The sequence below is a fragment of the Misgurnus anguillicaudatus genome, chromosome 18, assembly GCF_027580225.2.
Source record: "Misgurnus anguillicaudatus chromosome 18, ASM2758022v2, whole genome shotgun sequence".
Classification (NCBI taxonomy): Eukaryota; Metazoa; Chordata; class Actinopteri; order Cypriniformes; family Cobitidae; genus Misgurnus; species Misgurnus anguillicaudatus.
In genome coordinates this window covers 19640322-19667997 of record NC_073354.2, presented here as the reverse complement: position 1 = coordinate 19667997, position 27676 = coordinate 19640322, and the positions used below count along the sequence as shown (strand labels likewise).

Sequence of the window (27676 nt, the reverse complement as noted above, 5' to 3'; positions counted from 1 at the left end):
AGCCAATGAGAGTGTTTAAACTTACAATGGAATGGGTGAATAGACTAATAATGGACACCACCTCTATATATCCTTGAACAAGGCAGCTAACCTCAGATTGCTCCAGAGGGATTTTCTTGTAGGTGAAGCTATACCTAAAAATGTACTGTATGTTGTTTTGGATAGAAAGTATCTGGAAATTATAAAATGAAAGCTTTGATCTCTCAGCAGAGCCACTGACCCCACTATCAAATGTAATGTTGTATGTATGTAATGTATGTATGTATGTATAGAGGTGAAATGAAATGGACTGTATTTCTATGGAGATCTCCTGAACTGCAGTCGCGTCACTTTGTTTTTACATTGGTCGTGTGCAGTAGTGTAGCGTAAACAGTGTTGTATGTGATATGACAATTGCACTTTTTGTTCTACTTTAGAAATATTCATTAAAAGAAAGTGACGCAAATGTTATGAAATATGTAGAGAAAATTAAAGATGTTTGCGAACCTTGCAAATTGACATATTGATTTTATTCTATTCAAAACACATTTTAGCATTTTAGAGTTTATTTTAGTGCTGGTTTATTAGTTAGCATTCAGCATATTTATTGAGTTACTGAAACAAAGTATACGTATCTAGGTTTAAAATCCATCAACGTTTGGTTAGTTCCAGACAGTAAACATAATCATTACGACATCCAACAACTAAGGTTCGCCCCCATACAACAGGAGAAGAGAAAAGTTCCCCAGGCAAAGACAAGGCTGCCTTTAATGTTCCTGTTTCTCCATCTAAAATCCACACCGTACCATCTGTAGAGCACACAGCTACTAATGCTCTTAAACCCCATGGAGTGGCATCAAACACAAATGGAGTAGAGAATACTTTGCCTGTAGTTTGAAACTTCCATAGTAAAGATCCATTAACAGCATTTAAACAGTATATGTGACCATCATGTGACCCACATGTGACCATTTGAGAGGCTGATGATGTGGACGTGCTTCTGCTGGAAATCATAGACACAACCTGAAAGTTAGTTAGTGATGCCAAGGAAGAAACGCATGGCGATGAGAAGACTGATCCTTCAGTGGAGAAGTCCCAGATCTGCGAAATAACAGAACATGTATTAAAAACACAATGGGTTAAAAATGCTATCAAAATTAAGTGTTGCTGTTCTTAATACCACATCTACAGAATTAAAAGTGTATGAGATAAAAAGCTTAAAGAAAAAACAACTACAAATCAACCATAGATTTAAATTAACTAAATTGAAAAAGTAGATTTCCATAATGTACTTAAAGTGCCTTATTTTCACACACCAATTTTTGTACTTAATGTACAAAAATGTCTTCCTTACTACTTTTAAAAACAATCTTAAAGGTGGGGAGCACGATCTCTGAAAAGCCAATGTTGACATTTGAAATCACCTAAACAAACACGCCCCTAACCCAATAGAATCTTGTCCTTCTTTTGATAGACCCACCCCACACATACGCAACCCAGGCAACTATGTAGGTTAGTAGACACGCCCCTTACTGCTGATTGGCTACAAGTGTGTTTTGGTACTCGGCTCGAATCCCTTTTCCAAAGCGTTTTTCAAAAATCGTGCACCCCGTCTTTAAGAACATCTAAATGTACTTATCTGTGCTATTTTGAGACACCGTGAATATGAACTAAAATATGCTTAAATGTATTTAAAATATGCATTTAGGAAACACTATGTATGAAAGATAGGTTCAAGTTTACTACAAGTGGTAACTAAATACTAGGGATGCACGATATATCGGCCGACATATCGTTATCGGCCGATAACTGCTTATTTTTAATATTATCGGTTATCGGTCTGATAGCAAAATTAGGCCGATAAATGAAAGCCGATAAATGATGGATTATTTTGGTTTGTTGAACCACTTCAGTTGCTCATTGCTGGCCATGTGGAGTATTGATTGGTGCTTTCTGTGACATAGCATGAAGATGACACGTGTTGCGGGTTTAAGAAGAGTATACTAGTCTAGCGCAAAGACAAGATGTCCGCGGCCTGGGAGTTTTTCATTGTGAAAATAATATGAATATTTATCAGCCTATATATATATATATATATATATATAGATATATATATATATATATATATATATATATATATATATATATATATATATATATATATATATATATATATATATATATATATATATATATATATATATATATATATATATATATATATATATATATATATATATATATATATATATATATATATATATATATATATATATATATATATATATATATATATATATATATATATATATATATATATATATATGAAGAGTTTGGTTCCAAAACGCAATAAATGCCATTTTTGAAAAAAATGAGTTACTGCCAAAATCAGTATTATATCAGGTTAGTATTTAAAAGTAAATTCTTAATTTTACCCAAAATCAAATATCCGCCATGTTATTCTGTCATCTTTTCTCCCTTTTTCCCAAAACGCAATAAATGCCACTCCTCCTTTTCTACAGAATGCAATAAATTCGCTCCACAAATTACAGCGCACCATTCCACGCAATGTAAACAAACAATGGCGGCGCGTTGAATACACAGAGTCCTAGTTTTTCTCATTTACTTTGTACTTCATGATCAACAAACAAACAAAAACAGCCTGTGGTTTTCTGTGACGGGAAAGAAACGTAAGCCATCAACATCTAATAATTTACGTGAGAGGCACTCGGAGCCAGTTGCTTGTTCTCCCGACAGCATCAAGCTTCTCTCGTGCTAACACATTAACCTCAGGGGATCTTATGAAAAACTTTCCATTATTTTACTCAAAGTCAACGAGAATCGAGCAGGACCAAAACATTTTACAGCTGATTGCTGTAAAATGTTAAGCAACAACCTCAAGTATAACCGCAGCAATGACAGTGTTCTTAATATGACAAACTAAAGTAAGTGTTTTGATTAATGACATTAATGTTTATTTTTTTATCAGTGTGTACAACTGTTCAACTAAATGACTATTAAAAGGCAAAGATGAATGCACATTTATACTGATTCAATAGATTTATAGAATTTTGAAAAAAAACTTGTCATGGATTTACTGCATTTTGTGGAAAAAAGAATAAGTTTTTACAATAAATCTTTGAAAATCAAGTTATGGATTTGAAATTGTAATGTTATTATAACCTAAAGATGCCATGTGAAAGTTTGTAACAGAAAATACTGGTTTTCATCTTGTCACTTTCTTGGTATAGAAAACACGTTTTTACCGAAATTTGTCAAAATGGATTTATTGCGTTTTGGAACCAAACTCTTCATATATATATATATACATATATATACATATATACATACATATATATATATATATATATATATATATATATATATATATAGGTTATCGGCCCTCAAATATAAAGAGTTATCGGCCAAAATTTCCATATCGGTGCATCCCTACAAAATACATATTTTTAATACAGAGATATTATGTTAAAAGCACATTTTAGTTCCTAATTATGGTGTCTCAAAATAGCACAAATAAGATGTCCTGAAGATTATCTTAAGAAGTACTAAAGAATTTTAGCACTTTAAGTAGATTATGGAAGTGTACTTTTTCACCATGTGATTTTAAAGGGACAGTTCACCCAAAAATTAAAATTTTACCATCATTTACTCAACCTTATATTATTATAAACCTGTAGACATTTCTTTGTTCTGCTAAATACAAAGCGAGATATTTGTAATCAAGCAGGAAACAGAACGGTCAAAAATGGTTTGGTTACAAACATTGCTCAAAATATCTTCTTTTGTTTAGCAGAACGAAGAAATTATTACAGGTTTGTAACAACATGACAGTGAGCAGAATTTTCATTTTGGGGCGAACTATTCCTTTAAATAAGAATTAAATAAAGTCATGTTGATTCACTTTTATTTTCATACAGTTAATGTTACTTTTACACTAACCTTATCTCCCGAATGACTTAGTCCAAACATATGACCATTTACTGAACCAATAAAGACACCGGAATCAGAGCAGTACGGAGATGAGAAAAACGGAACGCCGCTGGAATATGTCCACAAGACTATACCACTGTCCTGTACAGACAAATAACAAATAAGTTTTTTTCTTCATTAAACATTTGTATAAACCTTACATAGATTTGATTAAATTGGATGTTTCAGAGTTCCATGTTGAACACTCATGATTTATGTGTTGACTCTAGCGAACATCATCTACTTACTGGATTAAGACAATGTAGATCACCTCCCAGAGTACTACAGTATAACTGTCTAGGAGACAGGTGTACACAGGGGGATGAAAACACTGCGCCGCCACCACAATAATGCTGCCATTTACAAGATTTAGCCTGGGACAAACATAGGCATAGACATTAAAGGGGACATTTCACAATACATTTTTAAAGGAATAGTCTACTCATTTTCAATATTAAAATATGTTATTACCTTAACTAAGAATTGTTGATACATCCCTCTATCATCTGTGTGCGTGCACGTAAGCGCTGGAGCACGCTGCGACGCTTCGATAGCATTTAGCTTAGCCCCATTCATTCAATGGTACCATTTAGAGATAAAGTTAGAAGTGACCAAACACATCAACGTTTTTCCTATTTAAGACGAGTAGTTATACGAGCAAGTTTGGTGGTACAAAATAAAACGTAACGCTTTTCTAAGCGGATTTAAAAGAGGAACTATATTTTATAGCGTAATAGCACTTTTGGGAGTACTTCGACTCCCCTGAAAAGTCCGCTCCCCTTCTCACTCTCATAATGGGAGAGGGAGGGTGTTACTGAGCCGAGTCGAAGTACTCCCAAAAGTGCTATTACGCCATACAATGTAGTTCCTCTTTTAAATCCGCTTAGAAAAGCGCTACATTTTATTTTGTACCACCAAACTTGCTTGTATAACTACTCGTCTTAAATAGGAAAAACGTTGATGTGTTTGGTCACTTTTAACTTTATCTCTAAATGGTACCATTGAATGAATGGGGCTAAGCTAAATGCTATCGAAGCGTCGCAGCGTGCTCCAGCGCTTACATGCACGCACACAGATGATAGAGGGATGTATCAACAATTCTTAGTTAAGGTAATAACATATTTTAATATTGAAAATGAGTAGACTATTCCTTTAAGATGTCTCAACCGCATGTATGTGAAGTTGTGATTTTCTAGGCATACTGTATATGGCTAGGACTATACTCTCATTCTGGCGTAATAATCAAGGACTTTGCTGTCGTAACATGGCTGCAGTCTTTTTGGAGGGGGGTTACTGTTTTTTTTTTTTTTTACATAAAATCTTCTTGAATAATGTAACGAACATTCTGTGAAAATGTAACTTTGAGGTCTATAACATTGACTGAGTAAAGCCATGTCAAAGATTGAAATAAAGTTAAATAACTATAAAATAATCTCATAATTAGATTATGGGACTTTAACCTGGATTTTCGACAGGGTCACATATTTACAAAAGACGGTAAAGATAATTCGATATTTCTTAAATATACACAACCAAGTGTGTATGTCTGCAGAATCTTACCAGTGGGTCTAATGCATACACGTATCCATCATGTGACCCTGCAAAGACAAGCCCAGTTTCCGGGTCCACAGTAGGAGAACTCTTCACCATGTCTCCCGTCTCAAATGTCCACAAAGTATCTCCACAGGCAACATCCAAAAAATAAACCTGTTTGTCATAGCAGCCTGCGACAAAACGATTAAACACGATTTACCCATACATACAAAATACACTTAGACAGAGATCTTAATTTATACATTTAGTCTTCCAATCATGCATAGTTGGGTTAGGGTTAGGTAGAAGAACCTCATGGTTAGTTCACTCTGATTAAATAACAGACTTTTCTCTAAGGTAGGGTACTGACCTACTGCCAAAACTGTCCCACATTTTGAAATGGCAGCTGAGGACTCCAGACGATCTCCTAGGATACGTTCCCAGATGACTTCTCCGTTGGTCAGGTTAAGAGCCTGAAGTCTGTGTGAATGAGAGCCAATGAACACTGTGGTTCTTTCAGGAGCCACCAGTAACACTGGAGAAGCATCCACACATCTGCCTGTGTCTGAGCTCCAGAGGACCCTGAGGCCAAGTGGAAGAACATCTGAAGAACCATCCTGAGAACATTCACCTCTCTCTGTTTCAGTAACTTGACCCCTGCGAACAACTTCTGTGACCTCTCCAATGGCAGAATTATTTCGAGATATCTTACAAAGTTCATTTGATGCATTAATTATTAAATCTGCATTATTGTCCAAAGTAGTACTCTGCACTATAATCTCGCTCTTGTCTGTTCCTATTGTGTCTGAGAAGCAGTCTTTTTGAAAACAACCCCAATCGATAACCTCACCAGCTCGCCTCACAACTACGAATCCAATAGTCTTTACAGATGGACCTGTTAGGCTTTCTGTGACTCTTACTGTACTCATATGCTTGTGCTGTCTTTTGGGTGAAACTTCAGAGGTGGAATCATCATGCATTCTCTTCTTCGACGGTTGGGTTATGTTATTATCCAATCGTGTCACTATAAGGTTAAGGACATCTATGAAAGAGCCATCTAATATGACCTCCAGCAGGCCAACCGGGGTTGTCCCCATGGCAACAGTGATCTCATCATACAGGCGAAGGGCCCGAAGGGAATCTCCTCCACTTAACATAAAGTGTGCATCTTCCTCAACCATCACGTCACTGGCCAGGCCAAGACACTCCTATTACCGATAGACAAACACATGATAGATAATTTCTTTAGTAACCAGCAAGTAATATGGGTTGAACAATCAATGCAAGTCATGCAAAAAACATGAATGCTATTTATTACCTTCCATAGAGTCTGTATTTTCAGTCTTATAGCTTCAATGTTTTCATGTTCAATTTGTGTATTTGTGTGTTGTCCTTGTGTCTGACACATCTTCATCAACTCATCTATTGATACTTTACCTAAAAATACATGCAGAAAGAATATTTTTTACAACATTTAATTAATTCCCCGCCAGCATTTTTTGTGATTTTCACAAAAGTTTTACAAAAAATGCCTTCAAGGAAATTTTCTTCTAAAAAATATAAAATACAAATATATCAAATGAAAGAAAAGGCCCTCTGCTTTCAAACAAATAAACAAACCAAATGAGAAAAAAAGTTTCATCCTATCTATATTTTTTCTCTGCTTATAAACCCTTAAATATATTAAATATTTTTTAGCAAAAAGCTGAAATTATTGCATTTTCGTGAAGGAATTTTGTCAGAGATCAGATTCAGAGTGATTATCAAAACATACACAGAGTTTAAAATTAGTAAATAAAGATTTTTGCTTAAATTTTTCAGTCAAGTCTAGTGAATAATCGCGGTACTGCAGATTAACATAAAAATTAATCAGGAACACATTTTTTATGCAAATGTTTTCTTTTAAAGGTGCAGTGTGTAAATTTAAGCGACATCTAGTGGTGAGGTTGTGAGTTGCAACCAACGGCTCAGTCCACTGCTCACCCCTCGCTTTTGAAACACATAGAGAAGCTACGGAAGCCACCACCGGACAAACATGTCTTCATCAGAGACAACTTAGTAAAAAAGTTTGTCCGTTAAGGGCTTCTGTAGAAACATGGCTGCACAAAATGGCGACTTCCATGTAAGGGGACCCTCAGTGTATGAAGATAAAAACGTCTCATTATAAGGTAATAAACACATAACGGTTTATTATGAAAGGTCTTTATACACCCCTGATGATATAGTTTTGTATATTATTTTGCATTTCTGTCAATAGATCCTTCTAAAAATTACACACTGCACCTTTAATTGACGAAATGATTGTTAATGATTTTCCTCGCTTACTTATGAGGCAAATAGCAGTGTAATAAGCAGGCTAATGTACAGAATAATGTATAGGCAATACTATATTATATTATATTTCTGCGATAAAAAAACTGGCTGCCTATATATTATTCCTTACTTATAGTATTGATGATGTTTTGATATAGTGCAGCCCTACATCTGAATTAATTAGATTCACTTACTAGAAATATTCATAATTTTAAGAAATAGTTCATAAAGAAAAATAAGTGCTGCATTTGCAAATTGCTGCAGCAGCAGATATTCCAAAGAATGTGAGAATAGCTCTGACATTTTTACAAATATTTTGTCCTCTACTGAAGAGAAAATTAATACAGATTTTAACCACCACAATGACAGAACTTTTTGTTCAATTTTAAGTTGAAAAACCTCTTAAATCTTTAAAGGATGGTGCTCACTTGCCATGAGATGTAAGTGGAAGTGCAGGAATAAACAATAATGTGTCTGGAACGCTGTGACTGTCCAATAGCTGTGTCAACCTTTGACGAATCTCCCCTTCAATAACTCTGACCTCCGGGTCGGTGCAGTTTCTTGTGACATCTCCAGCAGCAAGGTCTTTCAAGGACTCTTTGGAGTGTTCGCTATGAACTTCAGAGGAGGAAGATGAAGGTGCTCTTAGGTGACCTGATGCAAGCACTATAAATGCCATCAGCCTGCTATCCTCCTTACTCAAACTCACGGCACATGCCTCTACCTGGGGTAAATTCTCAATGGTCTGGGAACAGAAAGAAATAAAAGATGCCATGATACTCCTTTTCAATAATCTCACGTTTTGTTAGAGATACCTGTATAGTGCTTACCTGCTGCAGGGCATCTAGATGTACCCGTTGACCGAAGCGTTTCACCAGCCGATCCTTCCGGCCTAAGAAATACAAATGGGAATTGCGCACCTGGACCCAGTCTCCAGTGGCACGCATGGTTCCACTGATTATATTTTCCTCGTCGTCTATAAGACACACTCTCTCCTGACCACCTAGAAAATAAAATAAAAAGTGTCTGCAAAAACTAACAGAACTACAAAGAAAGATATACAGAATGGGAAAATTTCATTCTTATTTGAATGTAAGAGTATCAATGTCACTTGATCTGAAATAAAGAAATTTGTTTAACAGAATCCAACAAAAAATAAAATAAAGTCCTTTGTTTTTCTAGTGACTTGTGCTCCTGTAGCTTAATTGATAAAGCGCTGTGTTGGGTTTGATCCCAGGGAACATGCATACTCTAAAAAGGTATGGATTATATGCACTATAAGTCACTTTAGCATCTTCCAAATGCATACATGTAATTTCCATGCCATTTTTAGATCATTGTATCTTACCAATGAACAGTTGGCCTTCTCCATCAATTATGAGACATCCTGTCTCATCCCTCACTTCCATTATGGTATCCAGCATCGGCTCACCAAGTGGCACTGATACATCAGCAATGTCATAAAAGAAATATGATATGTAAAAATACAATGAAAAAAATATTATTTTAAAGGGCACCTATGATCCGATTCACGTTTTTATATTACATTTCCTTTGGTGTGTAAGTGTGTACTGGTACATGTAAACGATATGCAAAAGGTACAAATCCCAAAGTAAACGATGATGCGAGTTATCGTCTCCAACGTAAATTTCGTTTCTTGGACTACAACAAACACATGGATTGTAGGCAACAGTTTACTTCCTGGGATTGGTGTTGTAGACAAGACCGACATTATCCTAATTCCTCCCGATTGGGACTCCGGCCTGTTAGTTAACTCCTGTTATCACTGCATTGTGTCCGAATCTTTCAAACATGATAAGGAGCTTCACATTTCCGGCTAACGTCAGAGGTATTCAGGCCAATCACAACGTACAGATTAGCTGGCCAATCAGGGACACACTTTTCAGATCGACGAGTTTTGTAAAAAATCTGTGCGTTTCAGGAAGAGTGTGAAATCTAGAGCTAAAAAAATGTACGATATGTGGAAAATAATGTTTTTTGAACCATAAACCACGCAAATACATTGTATTATACAAAAAACACAAAATAAAGTTGTTTTTAGCAATGAAATGGGTGATCTTTAAATGATGATTAGCATTATGTCAGTATTTCTCCAAGACAAAGCTGTGACTTTTGATAACAATATTCTCCATAGACAACTGGCACTATTTATATGATGGTTTCTGGTGACAGATATTCCCAAGCCATATAAAACATGTTTTAATTAAAGATTCATCAAACAGAATCGCTGTTGGCGCAAATGTTTTTAGGGCAACTCTATATTTAAAATCAGACTGCTTCATATATTTCACAAGGAAAACCTGGTAAAAAATAAAAAATGCAAAATCAATATAGGGTTAGGTTGGACATCAATTACATGTCATACTCACATAGGAGTTTGTGTGGGACTTTGTACCAGCTTGCCCAGCAAGACACTTCTGTAGTGCCATAAAGATTACAGATGTCCGTGTTATTGTCTTTCTGCCTCCAGCTCTTTAAAAGTGTTTGAGATGGACATGGCTCTCCTCCAAACGCCAACAACCTCAGGGATGAGTTTGCACTGAGCACCTCCTCTTGCAGGACACGCCTTCCAAACCGCCTCACCAGAGTGGGAGTGGCCTGTAAGAGAGAGAGAGAGAGTTTAAGAACTGAAGAGCAAAATGTGAAATTTTACTAAATTATTGGTACATGTAAATAAATAAACTAAAAAATGATTTGACTAGAACATTTGATGGTAAATTCCCTTGCCTGTAAAACTGTTGTTGCATTGCGTTTAAACAGCACATGTGCAAGTCTTCGTGGCATCTTTTTGATAGCAGATGGGACAATTAGGAGACAAGCTCCAGAGGACAGGGCCAAAAACATCTCTACCACAGATGGGTCAAAGGTTAAAGGAGAAGAAAGGAACACAACATCTTCTGCAGTCATCTTAAATACAGATCTGTAAAGAAATCATTTCACAATACATTTCAAAAGTTTTACATAAACTACATTAAATATATATTATATTGTCTATTTCTACCTACCTTAGATGTATTATATTAGGCACAATACATTTGTGTGGGACCTTCACTGTCTTTGGTAGACCTGTTGTTCCAGATGTGTGCAATATGTAAGCCAATGGCTCCCTCTGGTGGAAATGTTTGGCAATAGGTGAGGTGGCTAGATACTCTTCTGTCTCGGGTTGAATACTTGCATCAGGCTCTCTCTTTAACTTCATCAAAGTTAGCTTATGTGAGGACAATGTTGCACATAGTGTCAGTGATAGCAGGTTGGAAAATGCTGTCTGGAATTGCTGTTGGTTAGTAATCATATCATCAGTATAAAACATTATTAACATGTACTTGTATTTTACTCTCTGCATAATGCCTGCCTTTCGTCATGTTTTTGTAGATGACAAATAAACGTGTATATAATATAATGCAATATAATATAATTATATAGAATTAAACAACAGTGGACATTTTGTAATATCATAATTCCTATTTAGCAAAAAAAATGTTTACTGTACTAAACGCACGTGAAGTAGATGACTCTGTATCAAGCAGTAGTCCAAACTGCACTTGTTAATCATTCTTACAATGCACAGAGGAGGTGAAGCTGGATCCAAAGGAACGTATGCAGCAGGAAACTGCAAAACACTGTTCAGAGACGAAACAATTTCAATTATTTGCCTCGGACACTACATAAAAATAGTATACATATGACTTCATAGAACACTGTAATAGATCGCACCCCATAATCCAGACAGGAAGGAAGATATCAGCATGGCAGAATAATCCTATAGCAGCACTGTTTGTCTGAATAAAAATGCGCAATTGTTCGGTTAATTCATTTGAAAGAGCAATAAACTCATCATATGTCAAAGAGACACGGGCTGCAATGCTGCTGTCAAACGTGACAGCGATGTTATCACCGCGCGCGAGCGCCGCCTCGTGCACTAGTTCATGAAGGAACTTCGCTGCCATTATTTGAGGGAATAATTTTATAAAAACATAAATTGTTAAATCAGTAAAATACACTGTACATCTCAGATGCATACTCCATTGCGTCTCATCTCATTACGTGCGCTCCATGAATGTCGCGTGAAAATGACGTTACAGTGCTGCGAGAAGAAACGCCCAATCACAGCTCGAGATTTTCTGTGGGAAAATTTGAAAATTCTGTGTAGCCGCTAACTGGGTGCAGACGATGTATGTGTTTGTTTGTGAAATTTAATTAAGTTCTGTTTTATTTTATTACATTCAACATGTCTGTAAAGCATCCCTATGCAGAACAATTCAAGAAAAATGACGATGTGTTTAGAAGCACGATGGAGTCTATTTTTAAGAAGGTTAGTGCTGCTCTTAAACAAAAGATAACATGGCGCAAAACTTTCCACTATTATGTGCGTCAAATGCTAACGGAGTTTTTTATGTTGTCCTTTAAGTATTCCAATCTAAATGATCCTGGTATAGACGTCTGTCTGAAAACAATGACCTGCAGGTCTGAAAACGGTAAGTTAAGCTAAAATGTCGATCTGTTTGCAAAGTGGTCGCCCAGGTGGTTTTCCCAGACTTACTGATTTGTGTTTTGGTCTGTGTATTAAACATTACAGGCTCTGTGCCCATTGACAGTGCAGAGGGAGAACGAGAGCTGGAAACATTAAAGGTAAGATGCTATATCACATATTTTTAAAAGAGAAAATCAGGACATAATATTTACAAAAGCCTTATTACAAGTCCTTTACATGATTGCTAAATACATAGTGACAGAAGAGTCATCAACTGTTAAAGGGATAGTTTACCCAAGAGCCCAATTAACTTCCAAAATATATATATTATGGAAGTTAATGGGGCTCTTTCAGCAGTACCAACATAAACAAGCGGCTGTCGCGGTCCGCACGTAACTTCCGGTAATCTCCGCTAAGAATAAATAACAACAAAGTTCTTTAAATATAACAAGCAAAAAACAACACATAGATTACCTAGGAAACCAAAACATTTGTTATTTTTCGACGAGGCATTTGTTCAAGAGATCAGTTTAGCAACTAGTCAGACCATTAAAAAAACGAAACCGGAAGTAAGGATCGGATTCAGACGTGTATCACGTGCGTCCGATGAAACCGTCTATATATAACCATATATTATCTACCCACATAATATTTTTTATTCTTGCAGATTCGAGTAAATGCAAACCATTCGATTAGGGGTAAGAAAGAAGTCACTGTTTTTTAATCCTTACTGGTGTGCATTTTTATTTATGTTTAATATTTCTTTCCTCCTTTATATTTTTTCCCCCTTTCCACTTTCCTTTTTTAGAGTTTGAGGACCAGGAAAATGATGAGGTATTTCTACTAAATTAGAAAATGAATGATTTTTGTAATTTATTCTGTTCAACCCAGAATACATAATACATATTATTCACATGTATTATTATTGGTTTTTTTTCACCAGATGGATTGGTCAGAGATCGTTGAGGATGACCTTACTTACTCTGATCAGAAGGAAAACAATGGAAGTCTTTGTATGTATTGGTTGTACAATGGAAATCATGATAGCTTCATAGAAATAACTTCACCAGGAATATTTAGTGTTTACTAATAACCCTACTGCAATTAAACAATTCAGTGTTTGTGTTAATGAATACAACATTAATTCTAAGGTATAGTAGATATCAAGAATTAAGCAAGAACTTTCATGCATTTGTTTTTAAGGGCACAGTGGCGATTCATTCCAGCATTCAATGAATGGGATAAATTCATCTCATGACAGTCTATGGGGGCTGACCTCTCAGCCTGAGGAAGAGGATGAAGAATTGGAGAAAACATTGAGCAGTCATGGCAGTACACTACTTGATGTCTATTCGAGCATGGTAAATCAGATCGGTGAAGCTTACCGGCGTCAGCGGGTGACCGATACAGCAAGGGCTGTGCTGCAAAAGTACCGTCGCAAACAGTGGCATTCTGGGGTGTCAAACCCTCGCAGCACTTCCTTGAGAAACAGGATTCTGAACAAGACAACTCCTTTAGAGTTCTCCTTTACCAAGCAAAGTCCAGTTCAACAAAACATTAGCGACTGTACCAAGGCCAGTAGCAAATTTAAGAACTTGTTTAAGGATAAAACGAAGCCTTCACCCCTTAAAAATGCATCATATGAGGCCAGTGCCTGTTTTTACTCCCCTAGGAGGAACATTGCTAATGTGAGCGGGATCTCAAATGAGTCACCATGGACTGAACTGCATTTTGACAAGACGGTGAAGCAAAGTCCCGCCCGTGTGATTGACTTGTCCACACCTCCTCACTCCGTTTCGCCCTCCCTGAGTGATCAGTCTCCTGATCTGAACCAAACTTATGATGTTGGACCAACTGTTTTGTCAACTTCTTGTGCTGTTCCAGCCTCATTGGTCTCCACCTGTCCACAACCAGTGTGGCAGTCACCAGGCAGAACAGCTAAAGGTTCGTCTCTTATTGAAAAGAAAAGAATGTCCATCACACCGCAGCCCTGCGATCAGCTGTCGCCCAACGTCTCATCGAACAAAGATTGCTTCAGGGACCGTCTGCATTTTCCTGTCTCCTCCCCACAACGTGGTCTCGGTTATTTATCTCCAAGTAAGAGGAGCAACTACACGTCTGTGTCAATGCTGAACTTTGAAAGACAACAATCAAAGTCAATGGCAATGCACAGTCCGGTGCAAAAGTCTCCTCTGCGCTATCAAGCTCATACAGACAGCCAAAGATCTCCTTATGGCAAGAAAGAAGTGGTGATGTCATCACCTCAACATTCCCTTTTCCACCCTCCAGAGCACCACCAAAGATTTTCCACAGCTGAGAAGCTAGACAGTCCTAAACTGTCCAAACATCAACATTCTCATTCAGGTCCCCAATCCGCTTACTTGGTAAAGCACGACTCCTACAGTCGACCCCAGATCGACGCAGAGTTCAGAAAGCTGTATCATCACTTCATCTGTCATGGGACGTCTTCACCGTGCCCTTCCTCTCACTGCCATCTTTGTGAGAAGACGTCCCAAAACCCTGGTTTTTCCTCCACCAGCATGTCCGCTCTTGCTCTTACACCCCTGAGGGCCTCCCTCAAGAAACGTCGTCGTCAGCCTGAAGTAGAAGAGTCACTTCGATTTAAACGCTTCAGAGAGAGTTGTTCTCCCATTAAACATCTCCAACGTTTGCCACATCAGCTGAAAGATGGATACATGACACCTCCTTTGCCAGAAGCAAGTGAAGATAAGCATACATGGGAAAGGGCCATCTTGCTGCAGTGCCCCAGTCCCAGGTTCCTAAGACGTACAGGAAACCTCAGAAGAATCAGAGAGTCGAAATTAGCCATGCAAATGAACCCCAATGCCTCGTCTTGGGTAAGAGCATTATTTATTTGGCTACTGTATATACATGTTTGATTTCATTTGAATAATAAAGCAAACTGTTTGTTTTCTACATTTGCAGAGAGATGTTCCAAGTGGAGTCCACATGGCGAAAGGTTTGTAGCCCGGTGTTTGGTCACACAATCATAGTACTTTTGATGATGTTTTAAAATGCTAAAGTCTCTCTTGTTTTTGAACAGCTGAGTCATCACTGAGATCTTTTAATCAGGATATGACTCCACTCACTCCGAGGTAATTCCAGCACTAACATGCAAAAAAACAATACATTTCTAAAAAACAAAATAAAAATTATGTATTTACTCACCCTCATGTTACTACAAATTTTGTTTGGCTGAAAACAAAGGAAGATATTTTGAGCAATGTTTGTAACCAAAACGTTTTTAAGCACCATTTAATTCCGTATCAATGGTGCTTCTGTTTCCTGCTTCATTACAAATATCTTCCTTTGTGTTTAGCAGAACAACAAAATTTATACAGGTTTGGAACAACATGAGGGTGAATAAATGATGACAGAATTTTAATTTTTGGGTGAACTATCCTTTTAATGCAAACAAAAAATATTAGATCTTTTCTGAAAACTAACTACAGATTTTCTTGTTCATTCTTAAAAGAATTAATTTAATATTTTACTATGTTCTTGCCTCAGCTTGAATGAATTGGTACATGCCTGTCTTTTGTCGATGCGTGCACTTTTGATCTTTGTACAGCGTGTTGTGAATGTGTTGGCATTTAGCCTAGTCCTTCATTCCTATGGCTCCAAACAAAAGTTTTATTTTGTGCCACCATAACTACTCGTGTAACAGTCTTTAAATGGGTCATTCTATGAAAATGGTGGCTTTCCTGTCCCAGCCCCAACCACCAGGAAAAACACTTAAAATTGTCAGATAATGACACAAAATATATGGGTTTTTTTTTTGTTTTAATTGAAGCATATGTAAGACAGTTATATTGCAAACCATTTTTTATATATATTGTAGAACACGGTCAGTACCATGAAATTGGCTTGTCCCTCAGGTCAGGAGTCGTGGTTTAGTGACATATTTTGAGTTAAAAAATATATTATTCTCCCCCTTTAAATGTCATAAATACAGTTATTTAGTGGACTACTTAAAAAACTAAAATATCAACTAAATATTATAAATAATTGGGAAATATTCATGTAACTGGTGTTACAATTTATAAAAACCACCACTTTGGAAAAAAATCAACATCCTTGCCAACTTCTTCCTGGGTCTAACATTCATTGTAGGCATGGCTGTTGTGAAAAGCACATGGTGAGTGTGCACTCTCTTCTCATCTTTTAGCAATTTGATTAAATAATTTGATAAATTCATGCGAGGCCTTAAGATGTGTCACTGGTGTTCTACAGTTTATAGTAAGGGGAAAGGAAATTTTATTGATATAATTTTTCAAATTGCATGATTAAGTGATTTATTTACAATTTAAGAAGTGTAGTTTGAGTTACTGTGGCCGCAATCTTAGATATACCATTGTGTCTGCAGATTTGTCACTGGTGTTATCGTCACTGGTGTTATTGTTGCTGCTTTCATAAGTGAGCATTTTTAGGATATCATCATTCAAATTTGATCACTCAACCTCAATTATTTCTAATGTTACAACAAAAAACACAATGGTAGAAATAGAAAAAGGTCACACAATAGAACTTTACGTATGCCTGTTTAAAGTAAATTATTACTAATCAAGACAATTTCTTAATATTACATCAACTTGTTCTGTCTTTGATTATGTATGCAAATAAAATAGTCAAAATACATTCTGGGAAGCCAGAATTGTCATCTAAAATATAGGTAACATCAGTGACAAAAAAGCAGCACAAGCTTTTTTAATGTAATGTAGCAAAAAATTTTAATGTAATGAAGTAAAAATATAAAAATACATTAAGCTGTCATTTAAGTTGATTTATAATGTTAAGAGGTTAACTATTATCTGACTATAAGTTTTGGTATAAAAAAGAATTCCATTTTTAAAAAGTTGTCTGTTCAAAAAGCCACCATTTTCATAGAATTACCCAAATACGGAAAACATGGGGAATGAATGAAGGAATGAATGAGACTAGGCTAAATGCTAACACATTCACAACACGCTGTACGGGGATTGCAGTGAGCGCATTGAGGAAAGATAGGTATGTATTAATTTGTCTGAGGTGGAACATAGTAAAATATTGAAAGACGGTGGCATTTTCCTTTAATTACATTTAACAGTGTTCTTAGTGTCATTTTAAGCTGGGTTAGTTTTCCTAGTTAGGTCTCTTTGCAGAGTAGCCACATGTACAATAATCACAAACATAAGGCATAATTCTAGTCCCAGGCTAAAATGCATGTTTGGACTATCTGAAGTGAAAACAGCTTGCGTAGATCTTAAAATACATCAGTGCCATTGTCTCAACATGTACACCAGTAATGTTTTTGTATGTTTGTAAAAAACAGATAAATGTCCTAATATAACTAAGGCCCAGTCCTGGCTTAATCTAAACATTGTTCAGGGAAGTTTCAAGCTGGTTTACACACTTTTGTATTTCTTTAAGGGGTGGATTCATGGACAGGTCTTATCCTTGTCCCAGACTAAAATGCATGTTTGAGCTGCTTTAATTTAAAAACACCTTGTCCTGTTTAATTTGAACATATTTCGTGGACATTGTTTTGTCTTAAGATGCACACCTGTAGTGGTTTTTGTAAGGTATGTTTGTAAAAACTTCTTAAATTACCTAATATATATTAATAAGTCATGGATTAACCTAAACAATGTCCGGGAAACCGCCCCTATGACTTTTTAGGGCAGTTACCCAGACAGGGTTACACTGTAAAAAAATTCATTAGAAATTGCAGCTGGGTTGCCGGTAACTTACCGTAGATTTAAATTTATGTTTTTTACTGGCAATATTTGTTCAAAGTTAAATGAACATTAAACATTTGCAAGTCTTTGTCTTTACAAAGTTAAACTAAAAAAACAGCATCAAGCAAAACATTCTGGGGGAAAAAACAAAGCAAAAAATGGTTGACGATGATTTCTGGTTCCCAGAATGCTTTGCATGAGGCTGTTATTGTATAGTTTTATTCTGTAAAGATAAAGACTTGTTGATGTTTGAAATTTATTTAACTTTGAACAAACTCTTGCCAGTAAATAACACAAATCTAAATCTAATAGAAATTAAGTAAGAAAACAGAAAACAGTATCACGGCACTGAAACCGAAAATTTTTGAAAAACCCTACCAGGGCGAATATTTTAAGAAACGCTGGTTGCAGTGTTGTCGTGTAGACAGTAAAACTGGGGTTTTTGCCTTGCGACGTCACTTTTTTTTAGGCTTCTAATTGGCCAAGGTGGCTTTACGTTTTGGGTTATATCGCTGGCTGCTGGTGTGGCATGCTCTTGACAGTGCTTCATAGCGTGTGTTTGCTTTTTCATGAGGACAGAGATTTCTTTTAAACCGAGCATGTGTGGACAGGATATTTTTTTGGGAAAAAACTCAGGTTATAAAAATACTTTGTGGACTAGGCCTAAAATATATGTTTGAGGTTTCTTAACTGAAAACAGCTTGCACTGACATATCTTAAAGGGATAGTTCACCCAAAAATGGAAGTTCTGTCATCGTTTGTTCACTCTCATGTTGTTACAAACATGTATAAATTTCTTTGTTTTGATGAACGCAACAGAAGATGGTTTGAGAAATGTTTGCAACCGGACTGATCGTGAGCCCCACTCACTTTCATAGTAGGATAAAATAATACTATGAAAGTGAATGGGGCTCACAAACAGTTTTGTTGCAAACATTCCATACAAAATAATCTTCTTTCGTGTACATCGGAACGGGTAAGTTTGTACAGGTTTGTGGCGGCATGACGGTGGGTAGATGATGACAGAATTTTTATTTTTGGGTGAACTATCCATTAAAAATATATCAGTGCCATAGTTTTGTCTCAAGATGCACACCAGGAATGTTTTTTGTAAGGTATGTTTGTAAAAAAAACCCTGCTTAAAGGTCCTAATATAACTAAGGCCTAGTCCTGTCTTAATTTAAACCCTGTTTGGGAAACCACCCCATAGATGTTTTATATAATGCAAAATGAGTAAGAATCTTTTATATTTTATATTATCCAAAGTAAGTTATAGATTTTTAAGTGTGTCTTTCTTAAGCGTCTAATTAAAGTTTAGGCATATTGTATGTAGACTTGTGCGCTTGTTCTCGCAGAATGACTGGATAAACAATTGTGTTAAAGACTAAATTGCTATTTGTGTCCTTTAGTCTTTCAAGGAGACGACTTCAGTATGGTCTTCTGCAATGATCGAGTTACTCCTCTGTATACTCCCCAATTTGCGAGTCTTTACACAGACTGATACTGTTAATGCTTCAAGTTCACTCAAGAGAAAATACAGAGAATGACATCAAGACAATAAACAGTTTGATATTAAACTACGTTTTTAACTCTTGTTATAAAAATATACGTGTAAATGAATCTGTTTCAATTACTATTCTTTGCTTTTGTGTGTAATTTCCATCACTATAAAGGACTCCAGTTTTAATGTTATTTTAACAGAACCCATGTGTTTTTTACACCATACTTCAATCAAAAGTGAAATTATATTCGTATTAACCACTTGTTTGTACATAATTCAGATATTGTTCAAACAAAACTAATAAACATGTTCCACAAAGATTTTAATTCGTGTGCACTTTTTTTGGTAGAAAAGCACAACTTTCATTATTCTGATGGGTAAGGCTTATATTAATACAGAATGTAACTCAAGTACAATACTGACGTGAAATAAGAAATGTTACGAAATGTAATGTAGTGTTTCGTAAATGATATTCATCTCATCTGAATGAGCATTTTAAATCAAACGTGATAGCAAATAAACCATCAAGGAGAACTTAAAGTATGTCTGACATGTCAAAGACAATCCTAATGTTTGTGTTTGAGCTCAGTATATGGCTTGCTTTTTTAATAAGACACCCAGAACATAACCACACCAAAAAAATAGCATTACAGGGATAGGGATTGTGATTCCCATCAAGAAGCAGCATTAACAGGACTTCTAAACAGAAGGCCTGTAGGTCACCACTCCAGCTCCACTGGGTATTTGCCTGTGAGACAGGCTGTGCAGTGACCGAGACTATTAGTTTTAGTTGTAGAGTCGATCCTTTCGTCTTTCTTATGTGGCTCTATCCCACCTTGAACAGCAGACAACAGACCTTCAACAGACAAGTACCGAACACTTGTGGCACCTGCTCAAAGCACAAAATAACTTTTAGACAACGTACATCTCTTTCTGAAATACCTTTGTGGACAACACAGTACAGTTAAAACATAAAGACCTGGTTTTACAGATGAAACAAATTAAGCCTTGGCCAGTTAAAGGCGGAGTGCACAATGTTTGAAAAACGCTTTGGAAAAGGAGACGGGCCGACTACCAAAACACACTTATAGCCAATTAGCGGTAGGGGGCGTGTCTACTAACCGACATTCTTGCCGGGTTGCGTATGTGTGGGGCGGGTCTTTTAAAAGAAGGACCAGATTGTATTGGGGTAGGGGCGTGTTTGTTTAGGTGATTTCAAATATCAACATTGGCTTTCAAACATTGTGCACTCCGCCTTTAACAGTACGTGTTTGTTTTTCCTACTATAGATGGAAAAGACCATCATTTATCTATTTTTTTGTTTAACAGAATAAAGAAACTCAAAGAGGTTTAGAACAACATGAAGCTAAGTAAATTATGAAAAATTTTCATTTTTGGGTGAACTATCCCTTTAAAGGATTAGGACTTTAACCCTTAATGCAGTGTAAAATTGCAGTTTCAAAGGACTCTAAACGATCTCAAACGAGGCATAAGGGTCTTATCTAGCGAAAAGATTGAGATTTTTGGCAATAAAAAATATGCACTTTTAAACCACAAATTCTCGTCTTCCTCCGGTCCTGTGATGCGCCAGCGCGACCTCACGCAATACGTCATCAAGAGGTCACACATGACGTATGCGTAACTATGCCTCAGTGTTTACAAGTGTGGAGAAAGAGGAACGTTCCGACGTTGTTGTATGTGGAATGATACTTATTAATGTCTTTGTGTCAGTTTATTGTTTAAAATGTCCGCAAATGTGCGTTTCATATATGTAACAAGTGACCTTTCGACGTCATTACGCAATTACGTGAGGTTGTGCTGGCGTGTCACACAGCCGGAGGAAGAAGAGAAGTTGTGGTTTAAAAGTGCATTTTTTATTTTTCTTGTCAAAAATGACAATCTTTTCGCTAGATAAGACCATAGACTGTAAAAAAATATGGACGTAGTGTCCGTGACGTCACCCATTGGTTTGTGAAGATCGTTTTTGAAGCTTAAAGTAGGCATTGCCTGCCGTCGCCATCTTGGCCGCGCGTCACCAGGAATCATTTGCGGATAACCGAAAATGGGTAAAGAGGCTGGAGGTGGGTGAAGCTGAGGTGGCTGGTTGCTCAAACCACGCCCCCCTAGCTCGATTCTAGTGACAGCAGTGGCAGTTCACCCCTCACTCAAGTGGCCACCCCCTTAATTATACAGAACTTTAAAGGAACAGTATGTAAGAAATGTATATCAATTAATCATAAAATGGCCCTGATATGTCACTAGACATTAAGAAATCATGTTCATTTCAAATACTCAAATTCAGACAGTGGTCTGGCCAGGATATTGTCATTTAAAAAGTGGAGTTGCAGCCCTCAACTGATGTTTATGTTGTCATTTTGTGTATTGGCCACCAGTTGTGTGATTGCAGTACCAGTTTTAGCCACAATCCTACATACAGTTCCTTTAAGGCTTCATATAATTTAAAAGGATGAGTTACAAAAAAATTCACCCCCCTCACAGTTGTCATGAAGGGCAAAATTAGCTATACAGACAAAAAACACTTTTTGTACCAGGCTGTAAACATTATTTGGACATTTTTAACATGGTGGTCTATGGGAATGGACTCCCTTTTGGAGCCTGCCTCTAGCGGCCAGTCGATGAATTGCATTTTAAATCACTTCCGTAATGGCTTCAGAGAGATTGGAATGTTCCCCCTCAGATAAGACGCTTATGCATTGTTTGGGTCCTTTAAAACTGCAATTTTAAACTGCATTAAAACTGTTAAGTTTTGGGGTCCATTAAAGTCCATTAAAATGAGAAAAATCCTGTAATGTTTTCCTCAAAAAACATTAATTCCTTCTCGACTGAACAAAGAAAGACATCAACATTTTGGATGACATGGGGGTGAGTAAATTATCTGGATTTGTTTTTAAGAAGATGGACTAATCCTTTAAGCTTTGTCTGTGAAACCAGTCAATGATATATAAATAACAATGACATATTTAAGAAACGGTACATTTCAAAAGCTGTGATTTGAGCAAATGTTTGCATTGTTCTGACGTACCAATGTATCCGGCTATATCCTCGAATTCAGGTTTATTAGCAATTAGCTCCTCTTTGGTCGGGATGTTGATGCCCATGTAGCATGGGAACCGGATCGGAGGTGATGCAACTCGGATGTGAACCTCTGAGAGTCCTTGTATGTGAGACAACAGCTGCATATTCCAGAGTTATAAATCACTTTAAATGTAAATTCATTTTACCTCTGTTGCACCTGCTTCCTTTAGCAGTTTAATAATTGGGGAGATGGTGTTGCCCCTCACAATAGAGTCATCAATGAGCACCACTCGTTTGCCAGCAAAGTTGTCGGTCAATGCCCCAAACTTCTTGGCCACCCCAAGCTGGCGCAGGCGAGTATTTGGTTGAATGAACGTTCGGCCCACATACCGGTTCTTGCACAGCACCTCTACATATGGAAGGCCAGACTACAAGACAAATTTGTATGCCACTTAGCGAACCAATAAAGCATTATAAGAAATGTGTATAACGTGTTAAGTACTCACAACTTGTGCGTATCCTAATGCTGCAGGCGTGGCTGATTCTGGAACAGTGCTTACTAAATCAGCATCAGTGGGGGCTTCAATGGCCAACTGCTGTCCACAGCGCTGCCTGACTGTATATACCATCTGCCCTGTAACATTGTAACACACTTATTTCACCTAGAACTAACTTCAAAAACTTATTTTTTAGCCAGAAAAATCATTTTAAAATAATGAACTTGCCTTCAAATATGGAATCTGGCCTGGCAAAGTAAACATATTCAAATATGCAGAAGGCAGGATTGTCTCCTTCTGGGCGTGGGACAACACTTAGACTCTTTACTCCATGTTTAGATATCTGGACTATCTCACCAGGCTCCACCTCACGATAATACCTGAGAAACGAGAAACACATACGTAATAGTAAGCTTAGGCCTTTGGGATTGAAACAGTGCAGGTAAAGATTTGCACCACATCAAATTAAATGTCAATTAGAGGATGCCATTAGGATGCATACTTTGCTCCAATGGACTGAAAACTACAGGACTCAGATGAGACCACCCAGCCTTCTGTGTCTCCTTCTCCACCTAAAACAGGAGGAACAAGATTAGATTAGTACTGAAGTTATATCCATACCCATATCTAAAATATGATCCATCTATGTAAAGTAAAAAAACGAATCTGTATACAGAATGCATAACATGGTCTATAAATAATAACTGACTCATATCAGATGCAAAGCGCAGTTGTGTGAGACCATAGACAACAAAACCAGTAGAAAAGCCACACATTTTTTTTTCATGCCAAAAATTATCAGGATATTATCTAAAGACCATGTGACCTTAAGATATTTTTGAGTATTGAGTATGTTTGTATCATGGCCAAATATTGTCCTTATAAACCAAACATCAATTGAAAGCTTATTTATTCAACTTTTAGATGACGTATAAATGTCAATGTCAAAAAATTGACCATTATGACTTGTTTTGTGGTCCAGGGTCACTGATTTAAACAAACATACAGTTTTTCCTTCGACCCTTTTCATAACTACCGAATTTTCCTGTACACACCTGCGCTGTGCAGTTTTGAGATGGGCACTAGACGTCCAATACACAGAGGTCTGTTCCCATAGGGGTCTCTCACGGCATAGATTACATCTTTAAACAGCACTAGTAGTGAGTATGATGTAGGAGTCTCCGTCATTAGGTTCTTAATGCGAGACAAAACAAAAAAAAAACATGCATCAAGTGTCTGTTAGTTTTGGTCATACAATAAAATGTTCTTGCGATGCATAACTTACCGAGCCACCCAATCAGGAGTGTCGAGCTCCTCCATGGGAGGAGTCAGTGCAAGGAGCTGGGTTATAATCTCACTGTCTGAGCTGGTGGACAGACCAACCCCATGTCGCATAACCTATAACACAATTAATGATAAAATATGAAAGAAATTTATTCCCACCACTCGTGTAATTTTTAAGTAATCTTATAGATACATCGAAGTCCACCTTTCTGCGCAATGCAGCAGCATTGACCAGTTCTCCATTGTGTGCCACTGCAATCTTGCCATGAAGGGTGTCTACAACGAAAGGCTGGCAGTTCTGTAGTTCAGAAATTCCTGTGGTGGAATACCGAGTGTGTCCGATGCCTAGGTTGCCATTGCGCAGTTTCAGCAAATCGTCTGGTTTGAAAGCCGTATTTACTAATCCCATGCCCTGCAAGAGAGAGACAGGCAGAAAGAGAAAACTATTTCAGGCACGTCTAATCTTGCAATTGACAGTGTGTTTTAAAACACTGGTTCCTGAGGGATGAATAGTTTCAAAGCGATACTCAAGCCAAATATAAAAATTACCCCATGATATACTCACCTTCAAGCCATCCGAGACACATGTTCATCATCTTTTAGACTAACACATTTGAAGTCATTTTATCAAATATCCTTGCTCTTCTTAGCTTTTTAATGATAGAAACCTGGGATCAAAACTTTGTAAACTATAATAACTAGCTTCTGGTAATGATGACACCTTGGACTCGTGAGCGTTGGTTGCCATAGGTACGTTGCGCTGTGACTCTCCTGAATCGCGTGAATCCAAGATGGTGTCGTTATCGGAAGCTAGTTATTATTCTAGCAAACACATAACGTTCCCATATGGTTTTCATTTGGTCACTTTGTAAGAACATTCCCTGTAGGTTATTTAAGATATAACCTAATGTGCTCCGTGTGCGTTCACTACTGCTGCTATGTTATTCATCCGATCTTTTTGTCGTTGAGGAAATTAAGTGGAAACATCATTAAATCCATTGTATTCCTTTATTAGTGCGCATGTCTGATGTACGCACTCCACTGCTGCAGCACTCACTTGCGAACATTTAAAAATGAACGGTCGTTTAATTTTACCCTCAGAGACTACCATTATTTAAGCGATTTCTTTTCTCTCTTTCGTCATTTACTAACTTAAATATTAGAGAACAAATATATATTTTAGTGTTTTTTAATCGATTTGACATGTCTCTATGAAAAGAATATGATGTTAGTAGCTTTTAATTGATGTAAAATTGGAGAAAAGCTGCTAAACTGCTGTGGTAAGAGCCGCTAAAGTGAAATGTTTTATTTGTCATTTCGTTTTACCCCATAGACTACTATACTATGTTAGCTAATAATTTTCTCTCTTTCTTCATTAAAGGCACACCGCGGAACTTTTTGGCCACTAGGGGGCGTTAGACATGTATTTTTCACGCCTTGCGCCCCTAGAGGCCACAAGCGCCGCAGCACTGTCGCAAAAGGAAAAGAACTGGCCAACCTTAAAACTAAACTAAACCTTTAAAACGCTAAACGATCAACATTTTGAGGCATCAGGGAGAAACACAGTCATGTTACAACTTTCTGATGAGGAACTCGTGGCAGAAGCCATTTCTCAATCTGAAGGTTGCAGCCTCCGGATGTTGTATTTTTAAGCTGCATATGTCATCAAGACTGTCTTATTTCAGAATATTAACAATTATAAAGTTGACTATTATACTTAGTTAATCGTAAATTGTTGCAGTATGCTTGTGACTTGTGAATGTAATGCTCAGTTTACCTTAATAAACCAGGCTTGATGACGTATGCAGCCTGCATATTTGACCTCCGGAGGCTGCAGCCTTCCAATTGAGAAACGACCAGAAGTATTTCCTTGCCTTTTTCCAAACAAATATTGTTGCATCGTCTCTCTCTCTCTCTCCCTCGCCACCATGATTTTCCGCAATGGCGCTCGTATTTCCTCTCTTTTGTGTGAAAATTGTTGCTCCAAATCTAAGTAAACCGATGTGTTTAGGCCTGCCGCTTTGTAATACGTCACGTGAGTGACAGCGGAACGCAGCAAATGAGGAAGAGAGAAACGCTCGGATCTGATTGGTGAATGAATAGGGTTTGGTTTTACACTGTTTGAGTTTGAGCAAGTTTGACTGCTATAGCATCCTGGATTGTAATGTAAAAGAAAGGTAAAAACGTGAACACGTGAATGCAGCATCTGAATACAGGGAACTATATGCAAGATAATCGCCATCATTTATAAAGAAGATTGTATTTATGTATGAATCAAGATCGTGAGTTTATATAAAAAATTGCCTTAAAGGAGAATCGAACCCGGGTCGCCCGTGTCATAGGTCCGTGACACTAACACCGTGCCACAGAGTCCCATAATAGAAATTGCTCTCTACAATCCTTAAGTAGCCTACAGCAAAATTCACGTTAAAAAAAATTGTGTGGAGGAAGTGACGTATGCCGTAAAGCAGTCGAATTTTGTAGTAGGGTTGTGCCGATAGACGATAGTATCGTGTATCGACGATCTTCAGACATATCGCCAATGGCAGGCTTTCATGGCGATAGTGAAGACGATAGTTGGCGAATGGTTATTATTTTTATCATCATAGTTTTATATTAACACCCACAATGCATGCTTTTCCTCACATGAGGGTTTGTGGGCTTCACTTTAAGCGGAGAGATTGTAAAGAGAGAATTCCTTCTTGCACGTACCCGCACTTAATGCGCGCGTCTTGGTCTCCTTCTACCACTAAATCCAGCGCGCCGCGTCATGAGCAGCTGCGCTTCTCTCTGTCTCACGTGCATGCGCTCTTGCGTCTGTCCGCAGTCTAAACATAAACTTAAGTAGTAATCCTTATTTGTTCAGTTTAATGCGTTTCATGCGAGCTGATGCAAACTTTACTTTTTGTTTAAAATATGACCCGCTGCATATTAGCGCCTCTCTCTCACTCTCGCGTACGTGCAGAGAGCTGCACTCTGTCCGAAGTCAGATCACTAGGTATTAATCCTGTTTATGATATGCATTTTAATGAGTTGTAGCAACACGACCCTCATGTTTAATATATGATTGTGTTTAAAATATATGATCGCGTTCCGCTGGACCGATGCGTTTAAAAAGGCACCTCATGAGAGCACCACTGCTTGACACGTGTAGTCTTCTGCAACAGCACTAAATAAATGCATTGAATAGTTTGTATGTGCGCGCACGTGTGTGTGCGTGCGCAGATGCATGTTTTTACAGTTATTAAGTAATCATGATAGGGTTTTAATGACGCGCTCGCTTTAATGGCATCAGTTTTAAGAAGGTTGCGGT

General features: G+C 37.3%; 3 protein-coding genes across 4 annotated transcripts in view; 1 reads left to right on the top strand and 2 right to left on the bottom strand.

Moving 5' to 3' along the window:
* Nucleotides 1–487: 487 nt before the first annotated feature.
* On the bottom strand, nucleotides 488–11934 carry aasdh (aminoadipate-semialdehyde dehydrogenase). The gene is made up of 14 exons (XM_073856019.1): nucleotides 11551–11934; nucleotides 11336–11456; nucleotides 10842–11110; nucleotides 10564–10756; nucleotides 10195–10434; nucleotides 9164–9272; nucleotides 8646–8818; nucleotides 8248–8560; nucleotides 6821–6939; nucleotides 5873–6710; nucleotides 5530–5693; nucleotides 4218–4343; nucleotides 3940–4071; nucleotides 488–1080 (listed from the first exon to the last, which is right to left on the bottom strand). The coding sequence occupies exons 1-14, from the start codon at nucleotides 11853–11855 to the stop codon at nucleotides 631–633; spliced, it is 3552 nt and encodes a 1183-aa protein (XP_073712120.1). The 5' UTR covers nucleotides 11856–11934; the 3' UTR covers nucleotides 488–630.
* Nucleotides 11933–19872, top strand: LOC129429252 (uncharacterized). Of its 2 annotated transcripts, none has more exons than XM_055185808.2 (10): nucleotides 11933–12148; nucleotides 12245–12311; nucleotides 12413–12465; nucleotides 12975–13005; nucleotides 13116–13141; nucleotides 13251–13320; nucleotides 13511–15165; nucleotides 15254–15287; nucleotides 15372–15423; nucleotides 19464–19872. In XM_055185808.2, exons 1-10 carry the CDS (start codon nucleotides 12065–12067, stop codon nucleotides 19492–19494), a joined length of 2103 nt encoding a protein of 700 aa, XP_055041783.2. In that variant the 5' UTR covers nucleotides 11933–12064; the 3' UTR covers nucleotides 19495–19872. The 2 variants fall into 2 exon arrangements, with proteins under 2 accessions (XP_055041783.2, XP_055041782.2); XM_055185807.2 differs by having other exon boundaries at nucleotides 19455–19872.
* The window catches only part of ppat (phosphoribosyl pyrophosphate amidotransferase), a 16448-nt gene continuing 8623 nt past the window's right edge, over nucleotides 19852–27676 (bottom strand). Inside the window, exons 3-11 of the mRNA XM_073856018.1 lie at nucleotides 24569–24775; nucleotides 24369–24477; nucleotides 24135–24284; nucleotides 23582–23651; nucleotides 23308–23459; nucleotides 23089–23216; nucleotides 22789–23010; nucleotides 22590–22710; nucleotides 19852–20435 (exon numbers count right to left, since the gene is read on the bottom strand). Coding sequence (XP_073712119.1) covers nucleotides 20266–20435; nucleotides 22590–22710; nucleotides 22789–23010; nucleotides 23089–23216; nucleotides 23308–23459; nucleotides 23582–23651; nucleotides 24135–24284; nucleotides 24369–24477; nucleotides 24569–24775 — 1329 coding nt within the window. The 3' untranslated portion in view covers nucleotides 19852–20265. The remainder of the gene's footprint in view (nucleotides 20436–22589; nucleotides 22711–22788; nucleotides 23011–23088; nucleotides 23217–23307; nucleotides 23460–23581; nucleotides 23652–24134; nucleotides 24285–24368; nucleotides 24478–24568; nucleotides 24776–27676) is intronic.

Coding starts and splice junctions, on each gene's coding strand:
- aasdh (XM_073856019.1), bottom strand. CDS start 11,855: ATGCATCTGAGATGTACAGTGTATTTTACTGATTTAACAATTTATGTT. Junction 10,757..10,841: donor CCTAATATAATACATCTAAG/GTAGGTAGAAAT, acceptor ATTTCTTTACAG/ATCTGTATTTAAGATGACTG. Junction 8,561..8,645: donor ATCTAGATGCCCTGCAGCAG/GTAAGCACTATA, acceptor TTCTGTTCCCAG/ACCATTGAGAATTTACCCCA.
- LOC129429252 (XM_055185807.2), top strand. CDS start 12,065: ATGTCTGTAAAGCATCCCTATGCAGAACAATTCAAGAAAAATGACGAT. Junction 13,321..13,510: donor GGAAAACAATGGAAGTCTTT/GTATGTATTGGT, acceptor TTTGTTTTTAAG/GGCACAGTGGCGATTCATTC. Junction 15,424..19,454: donor ATGACTCCACTCACTCCGAG/GTAATTCCAGCA, acceptor TGTGTCCTTTAG/TCTTTCAAGGAGACGACTTC.